Raw genomic sequence first — 22903 nt, 5'->3', positions numbered from 1 at the left:
CAGAAGTAACAATAAACTATTCATATTACCTGTGAATAATTTAATTTATATGTTTTTATTTGTAGTTCAGTTCTTTGCTTTCTTTTTGTTCTTCTTGTCTTTGGCTTTTCTTCTTTGTTCTTTCTTTTCTTTTTTCACTTTCTTCTGATGATTTTTCATTTGAGGAGGAGGTGGAAGCTTCTCTAGTCCTCATTGTATAATGATTCCTTCTTGTCTCTATAATTGTGAAAAATTACCCCCTTAAAACTATTCTATATGATTTAATTCTATAATACCACTGTGATTTAAGCTAAAAATTGAAATTCCACTTAATTCTAAAGGGATTACACTCATTGTCAAGGGATACTCGAAACACTTATCTGTGCATGAAAACCTGTGTTAAAGTTAAAGGGTTACATACAACAAATATGCAGTGATTTTCCATAGTAAAGTCAGCTACATTTAAGTTACATTTGCAATGAACAATAAAAAAGAAAATGATGGTTATAAATGATAGCGAAATCTTGCAGTCCAAATAATTTTATTTCATCAGATAATTAATTCCTGGAGAAACTGAATCTTGTCATGAAATTGCTTTAAAGTTTTACATGTATTGTGAATCCAGGATGTCCAGATACTTGGCCTCAATCATTCTTGGAAGCAAGCTCGTCCTGAGAGAAAACACATTAAAAAATGCGTGTATTATTTACAAGGAAGCAACAAATCTTCAAGTACTTAAGGTAAGAACATCACTTCTTGTGTGTGTGTGTGTGTGTGTGTGTGTGTGTGTGTGTGTGTGTGTGTGTTTGCTTGTGGGTTCAGTGGGAAGAGTGTCTTTCTACACGTAGAATATAATAAAAGTAACTGCAGACGCAGCAGTCCCCTTTTTCTTCCTTTTTTTTTAATGTGAGAAAGTAAAGGTTTAATGCTACTTTTTCCATGTAAAACATTTCATTTTGTTTTGTTTTGTTTTTAAGAAGGTCGTGTTGTACTGCATTTGTTCTAACACAAACTGGTACTAATTGCAAAAATGGGACCATAAAATTGTGTTTCCTGAGGTGCCAATGAGCTGCAGATAAGGATGCATGCAGATTTTCATGTTCCCACTCTGCCCCCTGTTGGCCTGGGTTATCTCACCTGACAGGGACCAGCAGGATCATCAGCAAGGGGAAAACCATCTTCATGTAGGGCAGAGGATACATCCCGAACGCACACAGAATGATCAGCTGGATTATCTGCAGCCCCGTGAAGTAGTGGACCTTCCTCTGAGGCACACGGCGAATGTAGTGAGTGGGAGGATAGGAGGTCTAGACAGAGACAGAATAAGATATGATAAACTATGTTTTAAGTGAGACTAACTATAATACCCCTCTCAAGCCAAGATTTGTATATAACAGCACACCTGTTGCTGCAGTATAAATTACCATTTGAGAAGAAAAGGTATGCTAAATACTCCTGTAAGCTCTGGAATTGTAATGCAACATTTGCATTTTTTTCAGAAGTGCGTTTCTTTATATTTTACTCATTGCTATGCAAAAATGTGCCATGTTATTGTACTATATTTTGTCTATTTAAACCAGACCATGATAAAGTCTTATGACAAAAAGAACTTTGTTTTCCATTAAAAACAAGTTGTTCTTGTTATGGTGTGCACCAACTTATCATATGAACGTTCTGTGATATAACAAGAGTGGGACCAGTCATGTGATAACAAGAGATCTTTGTTTCCTTTTTTTTTCCCCAGAAGAGTGATTTGTTTTTTCTGCTGGATTTTAGTTTCTTCACTCTTCTGCTTTTTATTTGTTAGTTAGTTATTTGTTTTGTTTTTTACACTGCTACTGGTTATCATTTGTAAAGATCAATCAATACGAAGGAAACAAAGAGACAATAAACTAGAATGAGGAACAGGATCAGTAAACCACACTCTTCTTATCTGCTTCATATCCACCTGTTCCTTTAGCAGGAGGGTCATGCGGTCCACCATTTGATTTCCGTCAAGTGAAGTGGCTGCGATGTAAAGGAAGAGCCCATAGAGCACAGGCTTGGGAATCCACTGCAGAGGAATGGGCAGCATGAACACGGACAGGCCGATCAAGATGTTGGCCACCAGTGAGGTCAGACGTGTTTCCTTCACACTAACGATGCTATTAGGACAAAAAGAGCGGAATGAGTTGTTTGAGCAACCCAGAACAATCTTTATATCTTTTAATGCATAAGATCAGCTTTTGAATCCAACATGAAAGGATAGAAATTAAATGGACCACTGACGTATTAAACAATTTATGGGCAAGTATGCACACTACGTCTGCTGCAGAGATAAGCCAGAGTTTCTTTAAACTACATACAGTAACCATTTTGTTATTCTGCTTAGTTTTGAACTGACACTCTGTCACAAAGGTTTCAAACTGAGTGTTAAAAGCATTCATAAAAGCTGGTGCTTTCCGTGCGGTCAGAGCACACCTCGTTTTAACTTTACTCACGTCGTGTAGAGGTGTCCGTTCTCTACTTGCTGTTCTACTTTGGCAAGCTGACGGGCATGCAGAGAGGAATGTGGGAAAGCGGCGTGCATCCATGGCAACCCCAGACAGGACATGAGGATGTTAATGAAGCCTGTCAGCATTAAGTCCCAGTGGAATGCTGTGCCTTTTAGCAACCTGGTATAGATGTTCACACACGTAAGCTTAAAGTGGTTTGTCAGTAAAGGCACAGCATCAATACCAAATACTGTAAAGGTAACATTTAAATCACAGGTTCTGCTGTGTGTCGTTCTTCTCATAGCTTAGAACTCAAACATAAAGTGGGATTCGTACTTGTGTTCCGGCACATGTGTCAGTGAAATGACGATGTTCTGGTCAATAAAGATGAGCAAAGCAAGTAGAAACCCCAGACCAACTGCACTCAGTGCATTCATTCCTGACAGCTTCTCAAATGGAGGGAACTTGAAGATCGGACCATCGTGTACACTGAACACGGGAACTAATAGAAGCAAAGCATTTACAGAAAGCTTGTTACAAACATACAATGAAAACAAAAAGTAAATAATTGCTTGAACACTAACCTTTCTGCTAGTAGCCTCTGTTTTAAAATCTGTGTCTATCTCTCACACACACAAAATCCCCAGACTGGGTTTAAAGTTCACTTGAAGCAAATGTTTTCCCCTTTCAACAGAGGATTTATGAACAGTGAAAAACGTTATGTGCCAGGGTTGTGACTTTAAGCCTCGAGAGTTCTCTTCTATCATTTCTTTCATTTGAAAGATCCATACTCACGCTGTATGTCAATGAAAAGGTAGGAGCCAGTGAAGGAGAGTATCAGCACAGACACAGGCAAAGCACAGTCAGACACCACCTCTCTGATTTTGTCATTCAGGTACGGGCTGTTGGGAAAATAGCAATAAATATTTCAGCGTTTTGAAACTCGACTTCTACAAGTAGTTTTACAGCACATTTACTGCAGTTACTCTTTGTGTTTGGGAAATAATTCATGTCAAGTGCTGAAAGCTGCCACTGAGGGAAAAAGAACAATGAAGTCCCAGGAGTCAGATATAGAAATGCATGATAACAGAGTCACATATATCTAACTCACGTATTCCAGTAATATTACTGCAGGGTGAAATTCATTGCACATGATTTGTAACCTTGCAATCCAGTCTTGGGATGCACGTTTTGTCCTTGTTTTGTACGTTATGTGAACCTATTTGCAGCAAGCATGAGGGGAAGTGGAAGTAACTATCACAAATCTTCTCATTTGCTTCAGCTTATTTGGGTGAAGGTCATGGGGGCAGCAGTCTAAGCAGAGATGCCCAAACCACTCCCCAGCAACCTCCTCAAGCTCTTCTAGGGACATCCTGGCTGGATGTCTCATAAATTACATGGCTTCTTTTGAATTGGATAAAGGTAACTAGCTAAGTATCTACTACATTATACAACTGCAGTTCCCTTTGTTAATTTAAACCCAGGCTTAAAATCACTACTAGGTAAAAGCAGCAAACAGTCTAGTTACACATAGTGGAGTAAAGCTCCTGATAACTTTAATATTTCCTCTCAGTATTGCACACATAAGTGCTGCACATGAGTAAATGCATTTTCTGTCATTGCTTACAACAGAGTTTAAATTTGTCCTGCAGACTTTTACAATTCTGAATATAAAATGGACGACAGTTGAAACACAGCTTTCATGTTATTAGTTAAAGAGTAACATTGTTATACTGCAGTACATCCTACTGCTTTAAATACTAAGTGTTAAACATTTTATATCTCATACAGCGTCTCTGGTTGTATCACATCATATATCTTTCACATTTGATTGTTCCATCTTTCTATTATTGCAGTTCAGCTGACTAAAATATTCACGACATGACATTTTTATGGCTTCGCTACTCCAGATGGAAAAGAGTCTGCTTTGGGCAGCATTTGAAACAGAGTATTTCCCCTGATGTATTTAGTATGTTTTGAAATTGTCATGTTTCGGCTGTGTGGCAGGCAGGAGAGGACCCAAACGCAAACTCACGGAGTCAAAAACCTAAACTCAAAACACAGCTTTAATGTTGGCATAAAGTGAAACACAAAAAACAGTACTAAACTTAAACTGGGGAGACTAAAGTACAAGGAGCCACAGGGAAAAATCACACAGCTATGAGGGAGACTACGACACTGACAAAGAGAAACACAGGGCTTAAATACACAGATGGATAACGAGGGAATGAGACACAGAAGGAGGGCACAGCTGGGAGAAATCAGGACTGGACGAGACAGAGACGCAAAACTAGAAACACTCACATGAGGCATGGACCTTCAAAGTAAAACAGGAAGTATCACACAGAGACGCGAACTAGACACAGTGGAGACAGCAACTAAGAAACAGAGACAAACCATAAGGCAGAGGTCTAAGAACCAAAATACACAGAGGGAAATACTCAGCTTTGAACACAAGAGACTAGACTAGAGGGAGTAACAAAAGACCAACCATGAGAACATAATGCACAATGCAGGGTGACAGAAAACAAGAAACTCAAACATGCAAAGACACACAATAAACAGAACAGAGGGGGCACAGAGAGACATGAAGGGCAGGGGAGACTTAACATGGGTTGAAACACAAGGGGGAACTAATAAGCAAATGAACATAGGAGGCCTAATGAGCTAAACATACTATAAACATCAAAATGAACTAGAACTCAAAACACTGGGTCCTAAGACCCAGGATCGTGACAGAAATATTGTTTTCTCTTGCGTGTAAAGTGTACTGAAGCACAGTTTGCTTTTAATACGCTCAAATTTCAATGTGGAACTTGTACTTTTAATGTGGTATTTCCACCTGGTGACACTTTATTGTTCTTTTACAAAGATGCGTTCCCAGGAGAAAAAAAACTAGAGTTGCACCTCTGCTTACTACATATATTTTGATACGATAAAATAAGCTATAAAATGGTTCAGATATCCATAATGTGAAACAACAAGTGAACAAACATTACCTCCTCTTGATGAGGTAGAGTGTATAACCCAGCCACAAAGTCCCCAGCATGAGCAGGAGACAGAGGATGGGTCTTTCTCTTGTGCAGAACACCAAAGACTCAGGCAGGAAGATTGACTCTGCATGTCCTGACATCACCCTGGTCTCATTGTGATGCTCCAGTGGGGTGTCTGTCTTGTTTTTTGCACTGTCTAGAATCTCATTAATCTGCTGAAGCACCAGTGTTTTGTTTGTGGTCGTGAGAATGGGCCCGTGGTAATAATGGTGAAAAACTAGAAAGTGGAGTAGAAAGATGGAAGAAGAAGAAAAAAGATATGTCACTAAAGACAAACTAGAAGACAAGATATAGCTGTATGTGATCTTAGTGGAACACATCCCACAGATGCAGGAACTTATTAAAGTCTGTAGCAGGAAATGTAATATAGACCAGCGGTCTCCAACCTTTTTTGCGCCACGGACCGGTTTATGCCCGACAATATTTTCACGGACCGGCCTTTAAGGTGTCGCGGATAAATGCAACAAAATAAAACTAGTACCGGTACCAAAAAAAAGAAGATTTATTCATAACACATGTAAAAGACTCAGGAAAACCGAGTTAACGATAAAAACGATAACAAAATAACGCTGGAAACCGATAAAACCCCTGAAAACCAGACATTTCACACCTGAGCCTCATCTCTCGCGGCCCGGTACCAAACGACTGACGGACCGGTACCGGTCCGAGGCCCGGGGGTTGGGGACCGCTGATATAGAGCATCCACACAGTTAGTATTTTACAAATGTAACAGATGATTAACGTAATCACCTTTAAGTCATTCTCTACATATTTACAGTTATTCAAGCATTGCTCAATTTGGAGTCGATTGGCAGAAAATTACAAGAGCCTGAGGCTCAGAAGAACAATTCTTAAGAATCCTAGACATGTTTAGCCATCTTTTCCTGACTTGTTACAGAAACTTAACACAAAAATAATAGTTCACAAAACATGTTTTCCTTAATATTATATACTGTATGTCCTCATAGAATACTGCTCTGTTTCTACTATTTGCTTCTTTTTCCTAAAAAGATTTCATTGTGGCAGTCTGACGTTAGTTGGACTCACTTTTGATTGTGCCTTTCACCGCATCTCCAACAAATGCAATTGAGATGAACAATGCAATCACTTCTTCTGTTGAGCTGGAAGAAAAGAGAAGCAAGCAGCATGGTGCGATCATTCATGTTGTATCAAAAGTGTGGGTTTTTTCCAAAGCACAGACAAAACATTAACTTCAGTGGAAAATTATGGCTACAATGGCACGAGAGAATGAAAGAAAATTACTGATTAAAGCTGAAAACAACAAGCAATAACAGATTAGCCTTTATCAGTTCACTTCAGTGTTTAGACAAAAGTAGTGGCCTTCTGTCTGTGATATTTAATAGTAACAAATATTGTTTGCGAGCGTGTATTTACCGTTTGAAGAGTTTCATCAGCAGGCTGACATTGAATAAGCCTCCGAGGATGAGGAACAAGCTGTTCCATAAACCGATGCAGGCGTAGAAAGCATCAAAGTCGAGGTCGTAGTCATCACAAATACCCCTGATGACTGCAAATTATACAATAACACACACAAACTCATAAAAGCTTATTAATTTCAAGAGCATTCCACTATTTAAGTGACAACATATTGCTTAGCGAGTTGTTGAAATTAATACCTTCATTTTTAATGGTCAATTCTCAGATCTGACTACTGTTTGTAGTATTAATTATATGCAAAGCAGGTGTTGTATGAAGTAGATTATCAGGAGTCTTTTTTTATATAACAACAGCTGTCTGTGGTGACTGGAGATGCTGTTTAAAAAAACAAATCCTGAAATAAATTTTAGTCAAACGAGATTGCAAAGGTCTGTAGAGGTTAGTCATAAGTCTCTCTGAGTGGATCCTTGCAAACCAACATTTAAGCCAAAGGATGTGATAATGAGTTACATCGAGTCATTTCAGACTGCATTCATTTCTTTATTGCTGTGGCCCAGTAATGACTTTATTTAATTGCTTATGCTGCCTAATGTTAGCCATCAGGCTTGACTCTGACCTCATTTGCTGCACCTAATCCCACCATGTAAACTTCAAAGCAAACTACTTATTTGTCATTAAATAAGTGTTACTTATTCAAAAATCTAACTTCTATAGTCTGACATCCAAATCGTAGCAAGCAATGTGAATGTACCGCTTATGAAGATGGCCAGTGGTGCAGTAGTCAGCGGAATGACAAGCGGCGAGCCAGCAAACAAAGCATAGATCACTCCTCCAATGCTCTGGCCAACAATGGTCTTCTGAACATCTTTCAATGAATGAAACAGATACGTATTTTTCATTAAAGCTGTTGAACATACTGTGTGCCAAATTAAGAGTAAAGAAAAATCCCATACCTATTTCTCCTCTTGTGCTTTCATCATTCAGTGAACCAAAGGCAATGGCAGGCAGTAGAATTGCAATGTAGAGGAAAATCGCAGTGGTGGTGTACTTCAAGAGAGAGCGGTCACTTCCAATTATACCTGTTTGAATTATACAAAATGTTACTAAAGCTACACCAGTAACAAATCCACAAAACAAATGTGAAGGAAATTGTTATTACCATCTGTGAAGTCTGAGGGGTACAAAGGCAGCCTGCGGCGGAAGTCATCATAAACACCCTTACCAAATCTGAAGAAATCTGTGCACTGCGAAGAAGGTAGGACATAGTCAGGCCCACTGAAGCTGTGACAATATAATGTGACATAATATAATGCTATTACAACTGAATGCATAATGTATCAGAAATGTGACTGTAATATGCTTTTGAACTAAACCAGAAACATGCAGTCATTTACTGCACTGTACAAAAGCCTGAACTATGCTGGTACACTGTGGCCATGATTTATACATCATTAAAAGTACAGGCAGCATAAATGCCATAGACTTTGTTCACGCATGTTGCTTTAGGTATCAGTGAGAAGATGAACACTGGAAAGCTATTCTGAGTAATGTATCTGTCAGTTTGAAGACTTATTAGAAGGGAAAAAAACTACCCAGTGGACATAAAAATGTGACTTTATCATTACAATAAATATTATAAATACACCAAAAACTACCAGGAGTTTGCACTTATGTGTGAAATGTTTATTTGGCTAGAAGAGGGTTTGGCCTTCATGTAAAATGACCCTGGATCCTTTACCGTGTGGTGCAGTTGTTTCAACATTCACAGATTATTAAAAATAATCTGAGGATACAAGTGTGGTGTCTCAAATCCAAAACACACACTTAAAAAACAAACAACAACAAGAGAAAAAGTGTATTAAACTAGCTGTTGATAGCATTTGCTTCCATGAAGCCAGATTCTTAAATAGACACAGACATTTTGGAAGTAAAACTGGATTTCTTCTCTTCTTATATTCTTGGTGTTTTAGAAAAGACCCTTTTTTCTCCTTTAAAAAAAACAATGACGTGAAAGCGATCACAAGCATAGACTTCCATTACCAACTTCTGTCACCGAACACAAAAATGTATTTCAAAAAAATTACATTCACATTTGTGCTTTGAATTTATCTTTGTGACTTTTGTATTTAAAAATGATCCAAGTGGAGACATTTCAGAAGGAATTTAGCTGATATACGATATAAAACTGAGGTGCTGGCATCCATAATGTTTATTTTCATACTTTACTATTCTAGGATTGTAGGATAGGCTTGGCAGCAGCAAGCCTATACTTAAATGCTGTTTTGAAAGCAGTCAGAACATCAGGTGTAACCACAACCTGATGTAAACTTAAGTCTTTTACAACCTATTACATGTTTTTTCGCTTAACTGTACTTCGGTGTTTCCTTTCTCCCACCTCGTGCTGAACAAACACATTTCATCTTAATTTAGAAACTGGACTTAATGACATACATGGACGTGCACACGTTCAGCTGACATTTCCATCAAAGACTTGGCTGCTTTTTCAGCCTTTATTGTGCATTCTGGCTCAACTACTTTATATTACTGCAGCACATATGCCTGAATAACAGGGAAACGCGGGGGTGGTCTCCACATCTGAAAACAACCTAACACTCAGTAGAGAAATTTGTTTATGTGACTAGTTAGCTAGATTTACACATATGTTTCTCTTGGTTACTTATTTTTACCTGGAGTGGTTTGCCCCTGCGTGGGTCTGAGTCCTCCACTTCCTCTGTGACCGGTTTATCACTGATTACAGAGAGCTGTTGTCGGTGGTTGACAAGCTCCTGTTTGAAGTCCTCTTCGGTCTTTGTCTCCAGAAGCTTCTGTCTGAAGGAAATGCCAGAGAACATTGTTGCAAATGTTCTACCCACCTCAATGGCTGTCTTGGTGCTTTTCTAAAAAACAGAACAACAAAGTTGATGTTATGTCATTCTCTGATTCACAGCAAAAAGCCTTCGACATGATCCAATGGCCGTTCTTATTTGAAGTTTTGAAAAGGTTTGGCATTGGAAACAGATTTTTTTAAATGGATACAATTGATATACTCCAACCCTCAAGCAGAGATTTTAAGTAATGGTCTTTTTTCCGCACCATGCAGATTATATCGTGGAACTAGACAGGGGTGCCCCTTGTCACCTCTCTTGTTCACCTTGGCAATTGAGCCTCTTGCGATGGCAATTCAGAATCATAAAAACATATCAGGAATTAAAGTAATGTTGACCACCGTATTGCCCCATATGCAGATGATGTGATCCTGTTCTGCACTAATTTAAACAAATCAATACCATCCATATTAAGTCTCATTAATACATTTAGTACATTTTCGGGTTATAAAATAAACTTTGATAAATCCGAAATATTATTTTTGAATTAAAATGAACGACAAAATCCTCCAATCAACACTCCCTTTCTGCTATCTGAACATGGGTTTACTATCTGTGTGTGTAATTTTAACTCCCTCAGCTGAAAATATTCTGGCATCCAATTATAATTCCTTAACAACATCAGTTACTACACTTCTAAATAGATGGATGAAAGTACCTATATCTTTAATTGGTCGTATTAATATACTAAAAATGTCAATTTTGCCAAAATATCTTTACCTTTTTTCAATCAGTACCTCTCTCTCCACCAAACTCTTTTTAGATTTGCAAAAACTATTCCGAAACTTTCTTTGGAACAACAGAAGACCAAGACTCAGAATCTTATTACTAAACCTCCCTTATGAAAGAGGGGGTTTACAACTTCCAAATTTAAAGTGGTACTTCTGCTCAAATCAGAGCGGCAATGTTTTATTTTGTTAATGAGCAAACTCCAGTGTGGGTTTCTATGGAGTCTACAGAAATCCAAAGTCCCCCGAACTTATATCTTTACTCAGCCAACAGGAAGACACTAAATAAGCAAACTAAGAACCCCTTTTTAAAAAACACTATAACGATCTTGTTTGAAACACATAACTACTTGGGAGAAATGTTACAACTGTCTAGGTTTACTCCGATATTTGGAAATAACTATCATGGCTGTGTGTAGGCAGGCAGGAAGAGAGGACCCAAAATGCAGGACTCAAGGAGGCGGAGGAAACTCAGAATACACAGCTTTATTGCTGGGATGAAGCAGAACAGAAAAACACTAACTAAACTGGGAGTACCGAATAACTAGACAGGTTGGCAGGCTGGCAAACAGAACACACAGAAGGAGTGAGGGCAGAAGACGTTAACGACGCGACACCGAGTAGGGGAAGACACAGACACTAAATACAAGAGGTGAACAGAGCGAAGAGGAAACAGCTGGGAGACACGGCTGACGCTGATTACACTGACGAGACAGAGAGAGCACAAAGCACAAAGCACAAAGCTGAACGCACTGACAAAGGACACAGACCTACAAAATAAAACAGGAAGCACACAACAGACAGAGACACAGACGCAGACTCGTAAGCAGGCATACCGAATATAACACATAGAACTCAACCAATAATCATCATCATCAACAAAACACCAGAGAAACAAAAGGTTCATTCAAAAATAGACCAGAACTCAGAATGCTGGGTCAATACTGACCCAGAACTGTGACAATAACAGCTTTCCTCCTGGTAGCGCGGATGCAGGCTTTAAATTTTGTTTCGATCAACGTATAAGAAAAGTGTCTGATATATTTAGGAATAATACTCTTTTTTTTTTGGCCTGTCCCGTTTGGCTCTTTTGCATCAGAATTGTTGTCTAAAGGCAAAGAAAGATGCCCAACGGATTTACTTTACCAAACTGACCATCCCAGCCTTGCCGTAATGGTCCATTTGATCCATGAACAAAAAAAAAAAAGGAATAATACTCTTATGTCTTTTGAACAACTTAGAAGTACCTTTTCTATTCCTGTCAAACTTATTTTTTAAATTTCTTCAATTAAGAAATTTTATCTTAACCACACAAGGTAACAGCTTAGAAATCCCCACCTCCTCCTCTCTAGAGAGCACAGTTATAAAGCATCTAAATGGGAGAGGCCGAGTTTCTGCATTGTACAAATTATTTATGGAAAATTCCATCAACACAGTCTATTTTAGAGGCTCGGAGGAATGATTTGCAAATGGATATATCTGATGATGAGTGGTATAAATCATGCTCCTTGGCCCAGAGTCAAACAATTAATGTGCAATCTAAACTACTTCAATATAAATGGTTAACAAGACAATATGTTACTCCGTCAAAAATGCATCATTTTAACTGAAACATCCCAGACTCCTGTATTAAGTGTGGAGTGGACAGGCACTTTATTTCACTGTATATGGGAGTGTCCATGTGTGAAAATCTTTTGGGAAAAGGTAATAAATCTGTTGAGTCAAATCATTGGTGACGTGATTCCACTTCATCCTAAAATATGTATTTTAAATATATACCCAAACAACAGAGCTCTGTTAACGACTGGACTTTTGGAATCCAAGCGCTGTTGCTATGTGTTGGAAAAATCAAAAAATATGTGGACTATCTCAGTGGCTTAATGGACTGACATCTATACTAGCTTTGGAGAAAATAACTTGTGCATTAAGAAATAAACTGGACAGGTTTTGGGCGATATGGTCAAAATTCTACAACTTTCTGGAGAACTGCAGCGTGCACGCTGTGGACTTAACGGCCTGAAGCACTAACTTGATTTGTATATCTGCTCTTCCCTTCTGTTATGGTTTGCTTTGTTTTTGTTTCTATTACTACGTTGTTTTTGTTGTTGTTGTGGGTTTGTTTTTTTTATTTACTTATTTTGTTTGTATTTTTTATGTCCACGGTGTATCATGTAAAACCGGTTAAAACCAATAAATAAATGTTAAAACAAAACAAAAACAACAAAGTTTGGCTTTGTTAGTTTCTGTCAATTTAAATGATAATTTAGGTGATGTTATTATGTTAATTATCACATGTGATTTTTGCATTTAATAATATAGCAAAAACACTGAAATACTTAGTGGGGCTTCTTTTAAATTTGACTTGTGAGGATAATGTATTACACATGTTTTAAATATTCAGTGTCATTTTTGTTTAGTGTTTCAGAAACAGTGGGATTAGGGGACAAATGAGTGTGGTTATTAGGGCCCTCCCTGCGCCTGGTTCTGCTGGAGGTTTCTTACAGTTAACTCTTTGGATAAATTTTGACAACCTCAATCAGGATTTTTATTCATCTTTAGCATGAAAAAAGTTCATTTTTTAAAAACATGTACACAGTTTGTTACATGTCCACTTCGGTGGACAACAAATGCTTTGAATGGCTGTCCACTGTAGTGACCACTATGTGTTAAAAGGGAGCTTTTCTGTTGCCAAATCGCTTGCTCATACAGGGTCATGTGATTGTTGGGGTTTTCTCTATTGTAGGGTCTACCTTATAGTGTAAAGCACCTTGGGTGACGATTGTTGTGATTTGGCGCTATATAAATAAAATAGATTTTTATTGTCACTGTTACAAGAACAATGAAACACAGTTTGACATCTCTCCATTAGAAGCATGTAGTTTTTATTTTTACATTAAAAGTCCTTTAAAATCGAATTGAATTGTGTTGTTTATTCACTTGACTCTTTTTTGGTCTGTAATAAGTCAGGAAAAGTGAAGAGTTACAATGGCCTTTTGAGGTTGGCAAAACAAATGAAAGTTAAATGACCAGCTTTAAAGCGTGTGTAATTACTAATTACTAAGAATGAAAATGATACAAGAGTAAATTTTATATTTCTTTTATTAGGGGTGTGGCCTTTTTGAATGACAGGCAAATGTCCACAACTGTAGCTGTCACTTCCCAGATGTTCTAGGCATAACATCAACTGATTCATGTTGATGAACTGGACCTCTCAAATTGGGCCTCCTGAGCTGTTTATTGGGCATAACTAGCACGTGTCTGTGTCTGTGTGCTGCACTGATGGAGTGAAAGTATGGATGAACTTTAGCAATCAAGCTTGCTGGGCAAAATCTCTAGCCACGTGTTTAGGAAGTTTTTGAATTTTGAAGCATTATCTACTATATTACCTAAAAACTTCATGTATAGGATCACAAGTCAAATCTAATAAATACCATTTACCAAAATCCCTCCTGAAATTATACTATGTTACAAATTCTCTTTTCAGTTTCATCTTAGAATTGAGACGTATAACTCATCCAAATATGGTATATTGTCTCTCTGTCTCTGTGTGTTAACCCTGCGTCACACTGCCAACCTATCCAGGGTGTACCCTGCCTCTCGCCTTATGGTAGCTGGGATAGGCTCCAGCTCCACTGCAACCCTGATAGGATAAGATAGGAGGATGGACAGAGGCCAAAACAACAAACTCAAGGCTTCCAAACAGCAGCCCGTAAGCCAATATGTGACGTAACAGTGGCTACATCAGGCTTTTACATGCAGTCTATGCAACTGAATATTATGGCCAGTCATCAGCAAACAGTAATTGCTCGCAACAAGTAAGCTATCGACAAATTAAGAAAAAATTAAGATGATATTCAGAAGATGAGTGGAGAATTTGACCTTACTGTTCTAGGTGGAGCGAGGATAAGGATGACGTAGCGAGCTTCACAACAGTTGACACCCCAGTTTTGTGGCCTCTCCAGGCGGGTGATGCAGACATGACGTCTCTGCAGATTCTTCACATTCGAGCTGAATTCAAAGAAATGTATTATTTGAAATCAGTTAACCAAGAAGAGACATGAACTAAACCTCAGACAGCTTTAACTGGAGATGAACTCACAGAATACAAAGCCAGGACTGCTGGTAATGAATGCCAGTAGAAGTTGCCGTCACACCCTGAATGGTTTCTGACAGAAGATGAACTGTGGAAGCATAATCCAATAAACAGCAAAATCAGACTAAATGCTCATTTTCTAGTTGCCTTTAATGTAATCAAGTGATTTAGACTTCTTTGGTAACATGCTCGTTCACCATTGATCTCTTTCCTTCCTGCGTCTGTGAACAGTGAGTTCATGATCTCATCCACATCCCAACTCTCACGGCCTTCGACCACAACATGAGTTAACATTCGCCTTAGCACCTCATCCAGAGTGGCAGCTTTTTCATCCAGAAGGATGCTTGCCTGGGCCAGAAAGCCGTCCAGGTCTCTGTGGGCGCGGACTTCCTCCTCAAAGTTCATGGGCTTAACATACTGGTGGGAAGCAAGAACATTTAAATCATGGATGCAAATGAATGAAATGAGGGTATCGTTTTCTGCCTGCTGTAAGTTGCTGATGCTGTCTCAGTTACATTAAAGAAAATATTTTAATTTGCTTTTGCTGCTGCAGTGTGATAAGAAAAAAGTAAGTAATGGTATAAGAAAATTCATACAACAAAGTAAATCTTACTTTTCTTGTTGTGTTTAAAAGCCCAAATCCAGGTCCTTCAGGATCTTCAGCAAAAGAAACACAAAACATTACGTTTATATGCAAAGACTGTCTTAGTATCACCAAACTGTTGCTCTAATACAGTCTTTTCTTTCATATTTCTAAAGGTTTCCTTCCTTCACTCTGGATTTTTCAACAAAGTTTTTTTATTTGAATAAAAGCTGCCACACATGATTTGATAATGGTAGAGGCTGGAGTCAAATGTGATTTCAAATCCTAGACAAGTAAACAAGACAAGACTAAATAATTCCATCTGCTGTGTTACTGTAGTATCTTTACATTACAATGCAAAGTGCTGTGATTTGGCGCTATGTAAATAAAATCGAATTGAACAGAATGAAGGCAAATTTCAAAAAGGCAGACCTGAAGGACTAATCTGGATCTCATTGTCATAAATGTGGTCCTTGTTGGTAGTAGGTGAATCCTCCCCATCCCTCAGTTCTGTGAACAAAACATAAATGAGTGCAACAAAGTCCCAGAGTACATACATTACATATAACTGAGGAGTTATATCTCATAAACAGCATAATCCAATAATATCCAATAAATAAAATTTCACTGTAAAATTGTTTGACTTGTAAAGGTCATCATACAACCGTGTTTATTAAGATAAATCACACTAAGATAAAAACCTCTTCTTTGCATCAAGGTTAAGATGCTATGCTAGCCACATTAACAATGCCTCCAGTAAGGGAGAATTTATCTTGCCCTCCCACCAGTCTACCATCTGTTGACGAGAGAGAGAGAGAGAGAGAGACTGCCAATAATAAAAAAAACCCTTAAACCAGACATGCAGCAATATAACAACAGCAGCCTCTCGTAAAGTCCTTCATTGTATAGAAGATAAATATGGCTTCTCAGTTGCTAGTTTTATGGGGGAAGAAAAAATGGCCTCAGAATTAGACAATTAACCCTTCACGGGCAAAGCTTTGAGCTATGATTATTCACTCTTCCCATCATTGACTCAGAGATCATCTGTCTTGTTATTTATTCATTAATTAACACACAGCGAGCAGACTGGCTGTGCCCACCAGCATGTGAAATGGGTCATCAGTGAGCAGAGAGAAGAACAGACATCTGCATAAATAATAGTGATACAATAAATTTAGATGCGTACGATCCCCACCGTCCTGAGGGAAAAATCATCTTTGTTACTGTGCAGATCACTTGAACTTCATAAAAGAGCAAAAGCAATACGCACCCATCTCTTGGAAAAAGTAGCCATTGTTAGGCCGCTCTGTGGGTGGAGCCGCTGTGGATGGAAGGAACAAATATGATGTTTACAAAATGTCCTGCTCAGCTTCAAGCGCAGTCTTTTATATTAAAGATTTTCATCACTGTTTGTATTGTCTGCCATTCAGTTCTTTAGGTGCAGTATGCAAAAGTTAGAATCACATCACTATAAGCACAGAATAAACTATTTTGAATCACTAATATTTTTTCAGATAATGAAGTTTATGTAAGTGCACAATAACTGCAGTGTTAATATATCGTGTTAGTGTTAATATGTTTCTTTTTTACACATCAAGCACATTTTTCAGAAGCTGCTACTGGCTAACATAAATTGTTGTTAATAGAACCTCTAAGGATATCAACTTTCTTCAGTCAAAACTACAACCATGTCTGAAGCCACAACATCTTCAATGATAAGAAAGGAAAGTCTTTATAATTGTTTTGAGTGACATGTTTGACACAGCTAACATGGTAACTGTGCGAAACTGGACTCAAACATGCAAAAACAGTGGCTTTTCACCAGAGCAACAATCAGTTTCACGTTCATTTCAGGATGCATCTCAAGATTTCATCTTTTCTTTTCTGTGCACATGCTTGTGCATTCTGTATACACATTTTACAAATTCCTATAACAAAGCGAGCACACACACGTCTAAGCACAATTACTTCCAGATTTACCAAAATAATGTGATGCTGTTATGAAAATTAAGGCGCTTATGTCAAGTTATGGTAATGCTGTGGAGAGAGAGGGGAAAAAAAGACAAGAACCTGGGAATCTTTAAAGAGATCTGTGAAGTCTCGGTTACAGAACAAATCTAGTGCCAGCTGTGTCTGATGTTTGTATTGGCGGTCATGTATCTGTGAGACATGGCTGCAGCTGTACAGATGAGTTTTCATTGCCTGAAGCACTGTTTGGCTCTAGGGGCTTGCGAGCAAGGCTATATCTCAAAGCAGATTAGATAGAACATTCCCAGGCCTCCTCCTCTTCACAGGAGTCCACACAGACTACACAGCCGTCTGTGCCAGGACAGTGTGTGGATGTGACCTCTGAAACTGCCTCATGAAAACATGAATGTCAGGCTAATTGTAAATATGCTAAACTATTCCTTATCAATATTGTGAACAAAAGGAGTAATGGCATCACTTTCCGATTAGTCCCTACTGAAAGCTGAGGTGAGGACATAAATGACATTTGGGGAAGAAAAAATTAAGGAAAAAATGGCTGAATTGTCAGTGACAGAAATGCTTGTCTATTATTACTTCTTGCTTATCATCTATTATGGCTAGCGGCCCCCACAAAAAATGACCATTATGCCTAATAAGCAGGATATCACTGCCATCAGGATAGTAGTATGCTGGTGTTGGCATTTGGCTCAAAATAAAATTGTGTTTAAGTACAATTAAGAGTGCTAATGCAGCTTGTTTGGTATCCTTGTATCAATCGCTGGTTTATCTGAATTTTTTCAGTATTTTTTTCTCGCTATGTTTGAATCTAAAATTGTATTTTGCAGTTTTTGAAGTCTGACGTGCCAAATCACCCCTCTGTTGTTGCACATCGTTTGCTATCTGTTATTGGTCTATCTCATGAACCAAATCTGTAAGTCTTAAAGCATAACATATGATTTATTCTTACAGACAGCCACACTGCCATCTGTAGACTTTAAGCAGGCTACGTCCTTGTGAAAAAGGAAACAGGAGAATCCTTGTTGGGTCTCTGGAAACAAGTATGCTGAACTGCAAATCTGAGAACTCTGTGCTGAACTGCACAAGGTCAAACTATGAAAGCAGAAGGACCATGATGTTCACATGTAAGGACTTATAATAGCTTGTCTATCAAATAAGAAGGTCAGCTAATGATATCCTCCTATGCACCATTCAATAAAATACACTGAATTACCACACCTGCTGCTAAAGCAAAATCTTATCGAGACTTAATTTGACCGTGGTGGGTGCACGCTCCTGTACCATGAACAGTGTGTACACTGTGGTTCACAATGCAGACATATGCTTTGTTATAATATAAATAACAGGAAGGAGGAACTAGCGCTCATTCCACATCAACACCTCAAAGGGTACCGATAAGGATAACCTAATGTTTGCATATCCAGCACAGTGAATGTGCTGGATATGCAAACATTAGAAACCAACAGTGCAGTTACATAATTTATACCAACCTGAGTATCTGACTGAAAGGAGGTTTTGCTCACTTCAAAAAAATTTTATTTGCCATGTGGTACTAATCTTAAAAGAGCAAATTGATTCATTACAAGAAGGTTCTGCTGAATTATAGAAAACCTGGAAGCCTTTAGGTAATAATCTAAAGTCGAGCATCAGGGGTGTCATTGAGGTTGGTAGATTTTCTGACATTGAAATTATCACCAACGCCAACCACAGAACGAAGAGCTGAGAATGGAAAACCTTGAGATTTGCCAGATTAGAACATTAGACATTTTTCTACCAGATAATCTTCTTAATCCTTGACCTGAGAAAATTCCAGTAGGAATTAACATATTAATGGCAATGATGAAAGTAAGTTCCAGGTCACAAAGAGAATTGTCCCATTTTAGATATTGGTACCTTTAATGTTAGACATATTTTGGCTTGTAATAAACACTTACTAATTAATAATAATCACTAATAATCAGGTCAGCCAGTGGAACTGTGTTACCATTAACATGAGCCCATACAATTCAGTAGATTTCTTTTCAAATGTTTTATATAGCACCCGTTTTCAATAATAGTCATCTTAGGGCACGGCACTGGATGATGTAAAGACTCTGCAAGATTAGAGAGGAAAACTATTTTGTTCCTGGTGCCACAACAGAGTTAAAACTGGTGCTGGAAATATTTTTGCAGGTCTGTTATTAAAGCACTGCATGGCAGATGAGTATCATTTATTGCCATACTGTAAATATTGACCCATGTGCTTTGCTTTTCACTTTCTGGGCAATGAAAGCATCTTTCTCCTATTCTGTAGTTTTACTGTTAACAACGAGAAGACATTAAAAATGTAACCACAAGTGAAAAGAATCAGGAAAGAAACATTCACACATACACTCTAAAAAGGCTTCCTCCACATGTTTGACACATTTCACTTCCTCACCTCACTCCACTCCTGTAAAACTTACCAGAGGGCACAAACGTAAGGACCTTTTTGTCTTCCATGTTTCTCCAGGGGTTTTTTAAATTTTAGGTCATTTGTTTTCCAAAGCTCAACCCATAATCTTTTATCTTTGCTCTGCTCGTCAGCATTTACTAATCATCCTCCACGTCTTTTATACACACGCCCATACATACATACTGATGTAACGTTACCTCCCTGCGCCTCCTCTGGGAGCACACGAGTTTGGAAGAGGGAGAGAGAGGGCAGAAAGGGAAAGCATGAGGGGGAGAGAGGTGCTTGTTTCTGCTGGGTCCTTGTGCCTATGAAATGGACTATATTCCAAGTAACTTTTAAAAAGGCAATTTTAGGGTTTTGGTATGTTATTTTCATAGGTAACTCTTTCAGCATCGTGTGTAAGCTTTAAAAGGTTAAATCATTCAAACCAATAAACAATTCAAAACTCATCAAATAGCATGTCTGTTTTTGTAAATGTCATATAAATACAAAAAAACAATGGGAATAATTAGATTGTACACAAACTGGTTCTGACAGATCAGTCAAGGAAAAAGTGAACAAATGTTCGTTATAACAGGCTGAAACATTTAAAGAGACCAGTAAAATATAAATATCGCATTTGCAGCCGAGGTAATGAAATACATGTCCTGTACATCTGTTATTGAATGCCATAGACTCAGAAGAAATTCAAATTCCCACTGTTTACCAACAGGACACTGTTTTATTCCTCACTGGCATACCGTATTTCTTTCCACAACACCTACTCAAATTATTCCTTATAATCTGATGCACATCCAAGAACATGAAGACACTAAAAAAATAACCCGTGTTAAAACTATTGACATTAAAAATATGCTCAAGATTCTTTAGTTACACTATAAGAATCACTTTCATTATTTTAATGTAGATTCTGAGGGGAAAGTTTACTTACCCTTTATTCTGGATCTGCATCTTTATTTTAATTATCTATATGCACATACTGCTGGGAAACCCTCTTAACTGCTACAAACAGACCTGGCAAAAGCTGTGAAAAAGAACCGTTTTAAGGTTTAAGTAACCATATTATAAACTTACAATATAAAATAACAGTACAGTATATTATATATTATTACAGTATAAAATAACTCAACTTATGATGTTTATTCTCACAGATAGATGTGACAGTTATTTAAAAGCGTGTCTTGCATGCTGGTTATGAAATAAAGATACTCGATGACAGTTTAGAAATAAAATCTAATTATGCAAAAGTAGTGTCTTGACACCAAAAGATATAATTCTGTAATTAACTTAATATTTGAAAATATAAAATAGAATAGAATACCTTTGTCTGACATTGTACAGATGCAGAATTTGGAATAATAAGAGTGAATATTTAGTTAATATTTATAAGTTGCACTTATAGTATGTATTTGCAATGAACGTTTCCAAAATCATAAATAACATTTATATTGAGATGTATATTTTGTAATGAGCTGTATATAAGATTAGATGTTTTCTGAGAATATCTAACATCTATCACTTGTTTGTTGTGTTCTTGGTTGAATTTGGCTTCAGACTAATGTTCAGTTTAGGAAGAAGAAGTGATTCCCTCATTTGCCTTGAGATGGCAGCAGAGTCTGGTGTTAAAGCAGCATGGCAGCAACAAGGCCGGGATTCTGTAGGGGATTTCATAGCAAACTGAATTCTGCATGTTGTAAAGGACTGAGACTCTCAGAAGTGGCTAAAAGAGGGTACTCCTCATTCATTCTCAAGTGTTAATGTCTAACCTGACCACTAAAGTCATACTGTTGTTTTTTACAAGCTATTTTGCAACTACTTACAAACTACCTTTAATTAATTTGAATTTCTATGTGGAAATAAATGATTATTGTTTGCTTGTTGTTGTTGTTTTATTAAGCTCAAAGGCCTGAAACCTTGATCATAAGTAGATGTTTAATCTTTTATTGTGTTCTGCGCTGTTTGAACTTTGAACTGTGCTGCACTATGTTGTTCATTTGCAGCACCATGAATCTGCCTCTGTAGTGTGAGTATGAAACAAGGGTTCTAAATAAAATTGCCTCGCCTTTAACAACCAGTTGTCAATTATCTATATCAGTTATGCACTGAATAAACTTTTCACGCATGCCATATTTGCAAAATAAAATATGCAAAATAAAGTGATATTATTGAGATTTTACCAATTCAAATAAGCATCACATCAGAACACAGAGAAAAAAATCCTTATTTCCAGTTCATAAGGTCTACTCAGAAGACTCTTTGCATCTTTCCTAAATAACTGATCCTCAACACTTTACACTTCTGCTCAAGGAAGAAAGATCTGCATAGTGGACCTTTCATCACCACATTAACAGTCACTAACACAGCACCCAGGAAAGCAATGAAATACTGCATTAATAAACTAATGTTCTGTGGTCAAGGGGTTCACCGCAAGTAAACGAGCTTGGCTTACTCTAGTGTGAACCATTAATCAAACCCCACAAGCACCCTGAGGGAAATAACTGTGGGGAAGCATACAAATACAAACACATAAGCATTGTTCAACGAAAACACAGTGTTTATAACAGAAATAAGCACAATGCTTCATCATGATAAACATTTGAACAGCATATGCAGAAATGCCTGTTGTGAACAGCAGTTCCAGCAGGTTCATAATTCAGTACTGGATGGCCTATGAGGGTTGACAATATTTTACTGACTTAAAGCTATAAATGTATAACTGAAGGCATGAAAGAAGCAGCAATAGTCAAACATTAAATATAGACTCACATGTGGACACACATGTGGAGTGTGTTTATGCATGTTGAACTGTGTTGGAAAACTTCCTTCGTGCTGATTCTGTAACACCTACCACATGTATGAAGTACTATTTGCAGTCTCTTGTTGTATTGTTCCTGTTGACCTTTAATCAATACTTATGGTTTTAAAGATAAAAATGTGTTATTATCACATGCTTATTGTCACCATTGACATAACAAAGTCATACAAACATTTACATATTTACAATAATGAGAGTCTGGAACCAAAAAACCGTTATCGTTCCAAACAGGCAAAATGAATAAGTGGTGTTTCATCACATACTCTGATTTTATGTTCAGCTAAATGTTAGGTAGAAATAATATTTCTAAATAAGTGGATTCTGTTTAAAATGTTGGGTATGCTAAATTCAAGATTTCTCACTGATCGAATTATAATGACAGCCAGAATATAGCATCTGCTAAGGTTAAATTATTATGCGTGAAAATAAAAAAGTTTACCAAGTATGTCCTATCATCTGGTGCTCCAGAAGCAAA

General features: G+C 37.6%; 1 protein-coding gene across 1 annotated transcript; it reads right to left on the bottom strand.

The window, feature by feature from the left end:
- Positions 1 to 179: 179 nt before the first annotated feature.
- LOC102196003 (sodium bicarbonate transporter-like protein 11) lies at positions 180 to 19787 on the bottom strand. Its single transcript, XM_005722858.1, has 20 exons — positions 19624 to 19787; positions 16464 to 16514; positions 15626 to 15703; positions 15224 to 15267; positions 14808 to 15027; positions 14617 to 14698; positions 14402 to 14525; positions 9592 to 9801; positions 8064 to 8148; positions 7858 to 7983; positions 7656 to 7769; positions 6902 to 7034; positions 6554 to 6627; positions 5453 to 5723; positions 3249 to 3355; positions 2790 to 2955; positions 2460 to 2633; positions 1928 to 2123; positions 1117 to 1286; positions 180 to 650 (listed from the first exon to the last, which is right to left on the bottom strand). Exons 1-20 carry the CDS (start codon positions 19658 to 19660, stop codon positions 584 to 586), a joined length of 2529 nt encoding a protein of 842 aa, XP_005722915.1. The 5' UTR covers positions 19661 to 19787; the 3' UTR covers positions 180 to 583.
- Positions 19788 to 22903: the final 3116 nt, after the last annotated feature.

The sequence above is a fragment of the Pundamilia nyererei genome, unplaced genomic scaffold, assembly GCF_000239375.1.
Source record: "Pundamilia nyererei isolate P.nyererei 1_Seehausen unplaced genomic scaffold, PunNye1.0 scaffold00008, whole genome shotgun sequence".
In the NCBI taxonomy this organism is placed as follows: Eukaryota; Metazoa; Chordata; class Actinopteri; order Cichliformes; family Cichlidae; genus Pundamilia; species Pundamilia nyererei.
The sequence above is the reverse complement of the archived record's forward strand: the minus strand, read 5'-3'. Positions and strand labels throughout refer to the sequence as shown.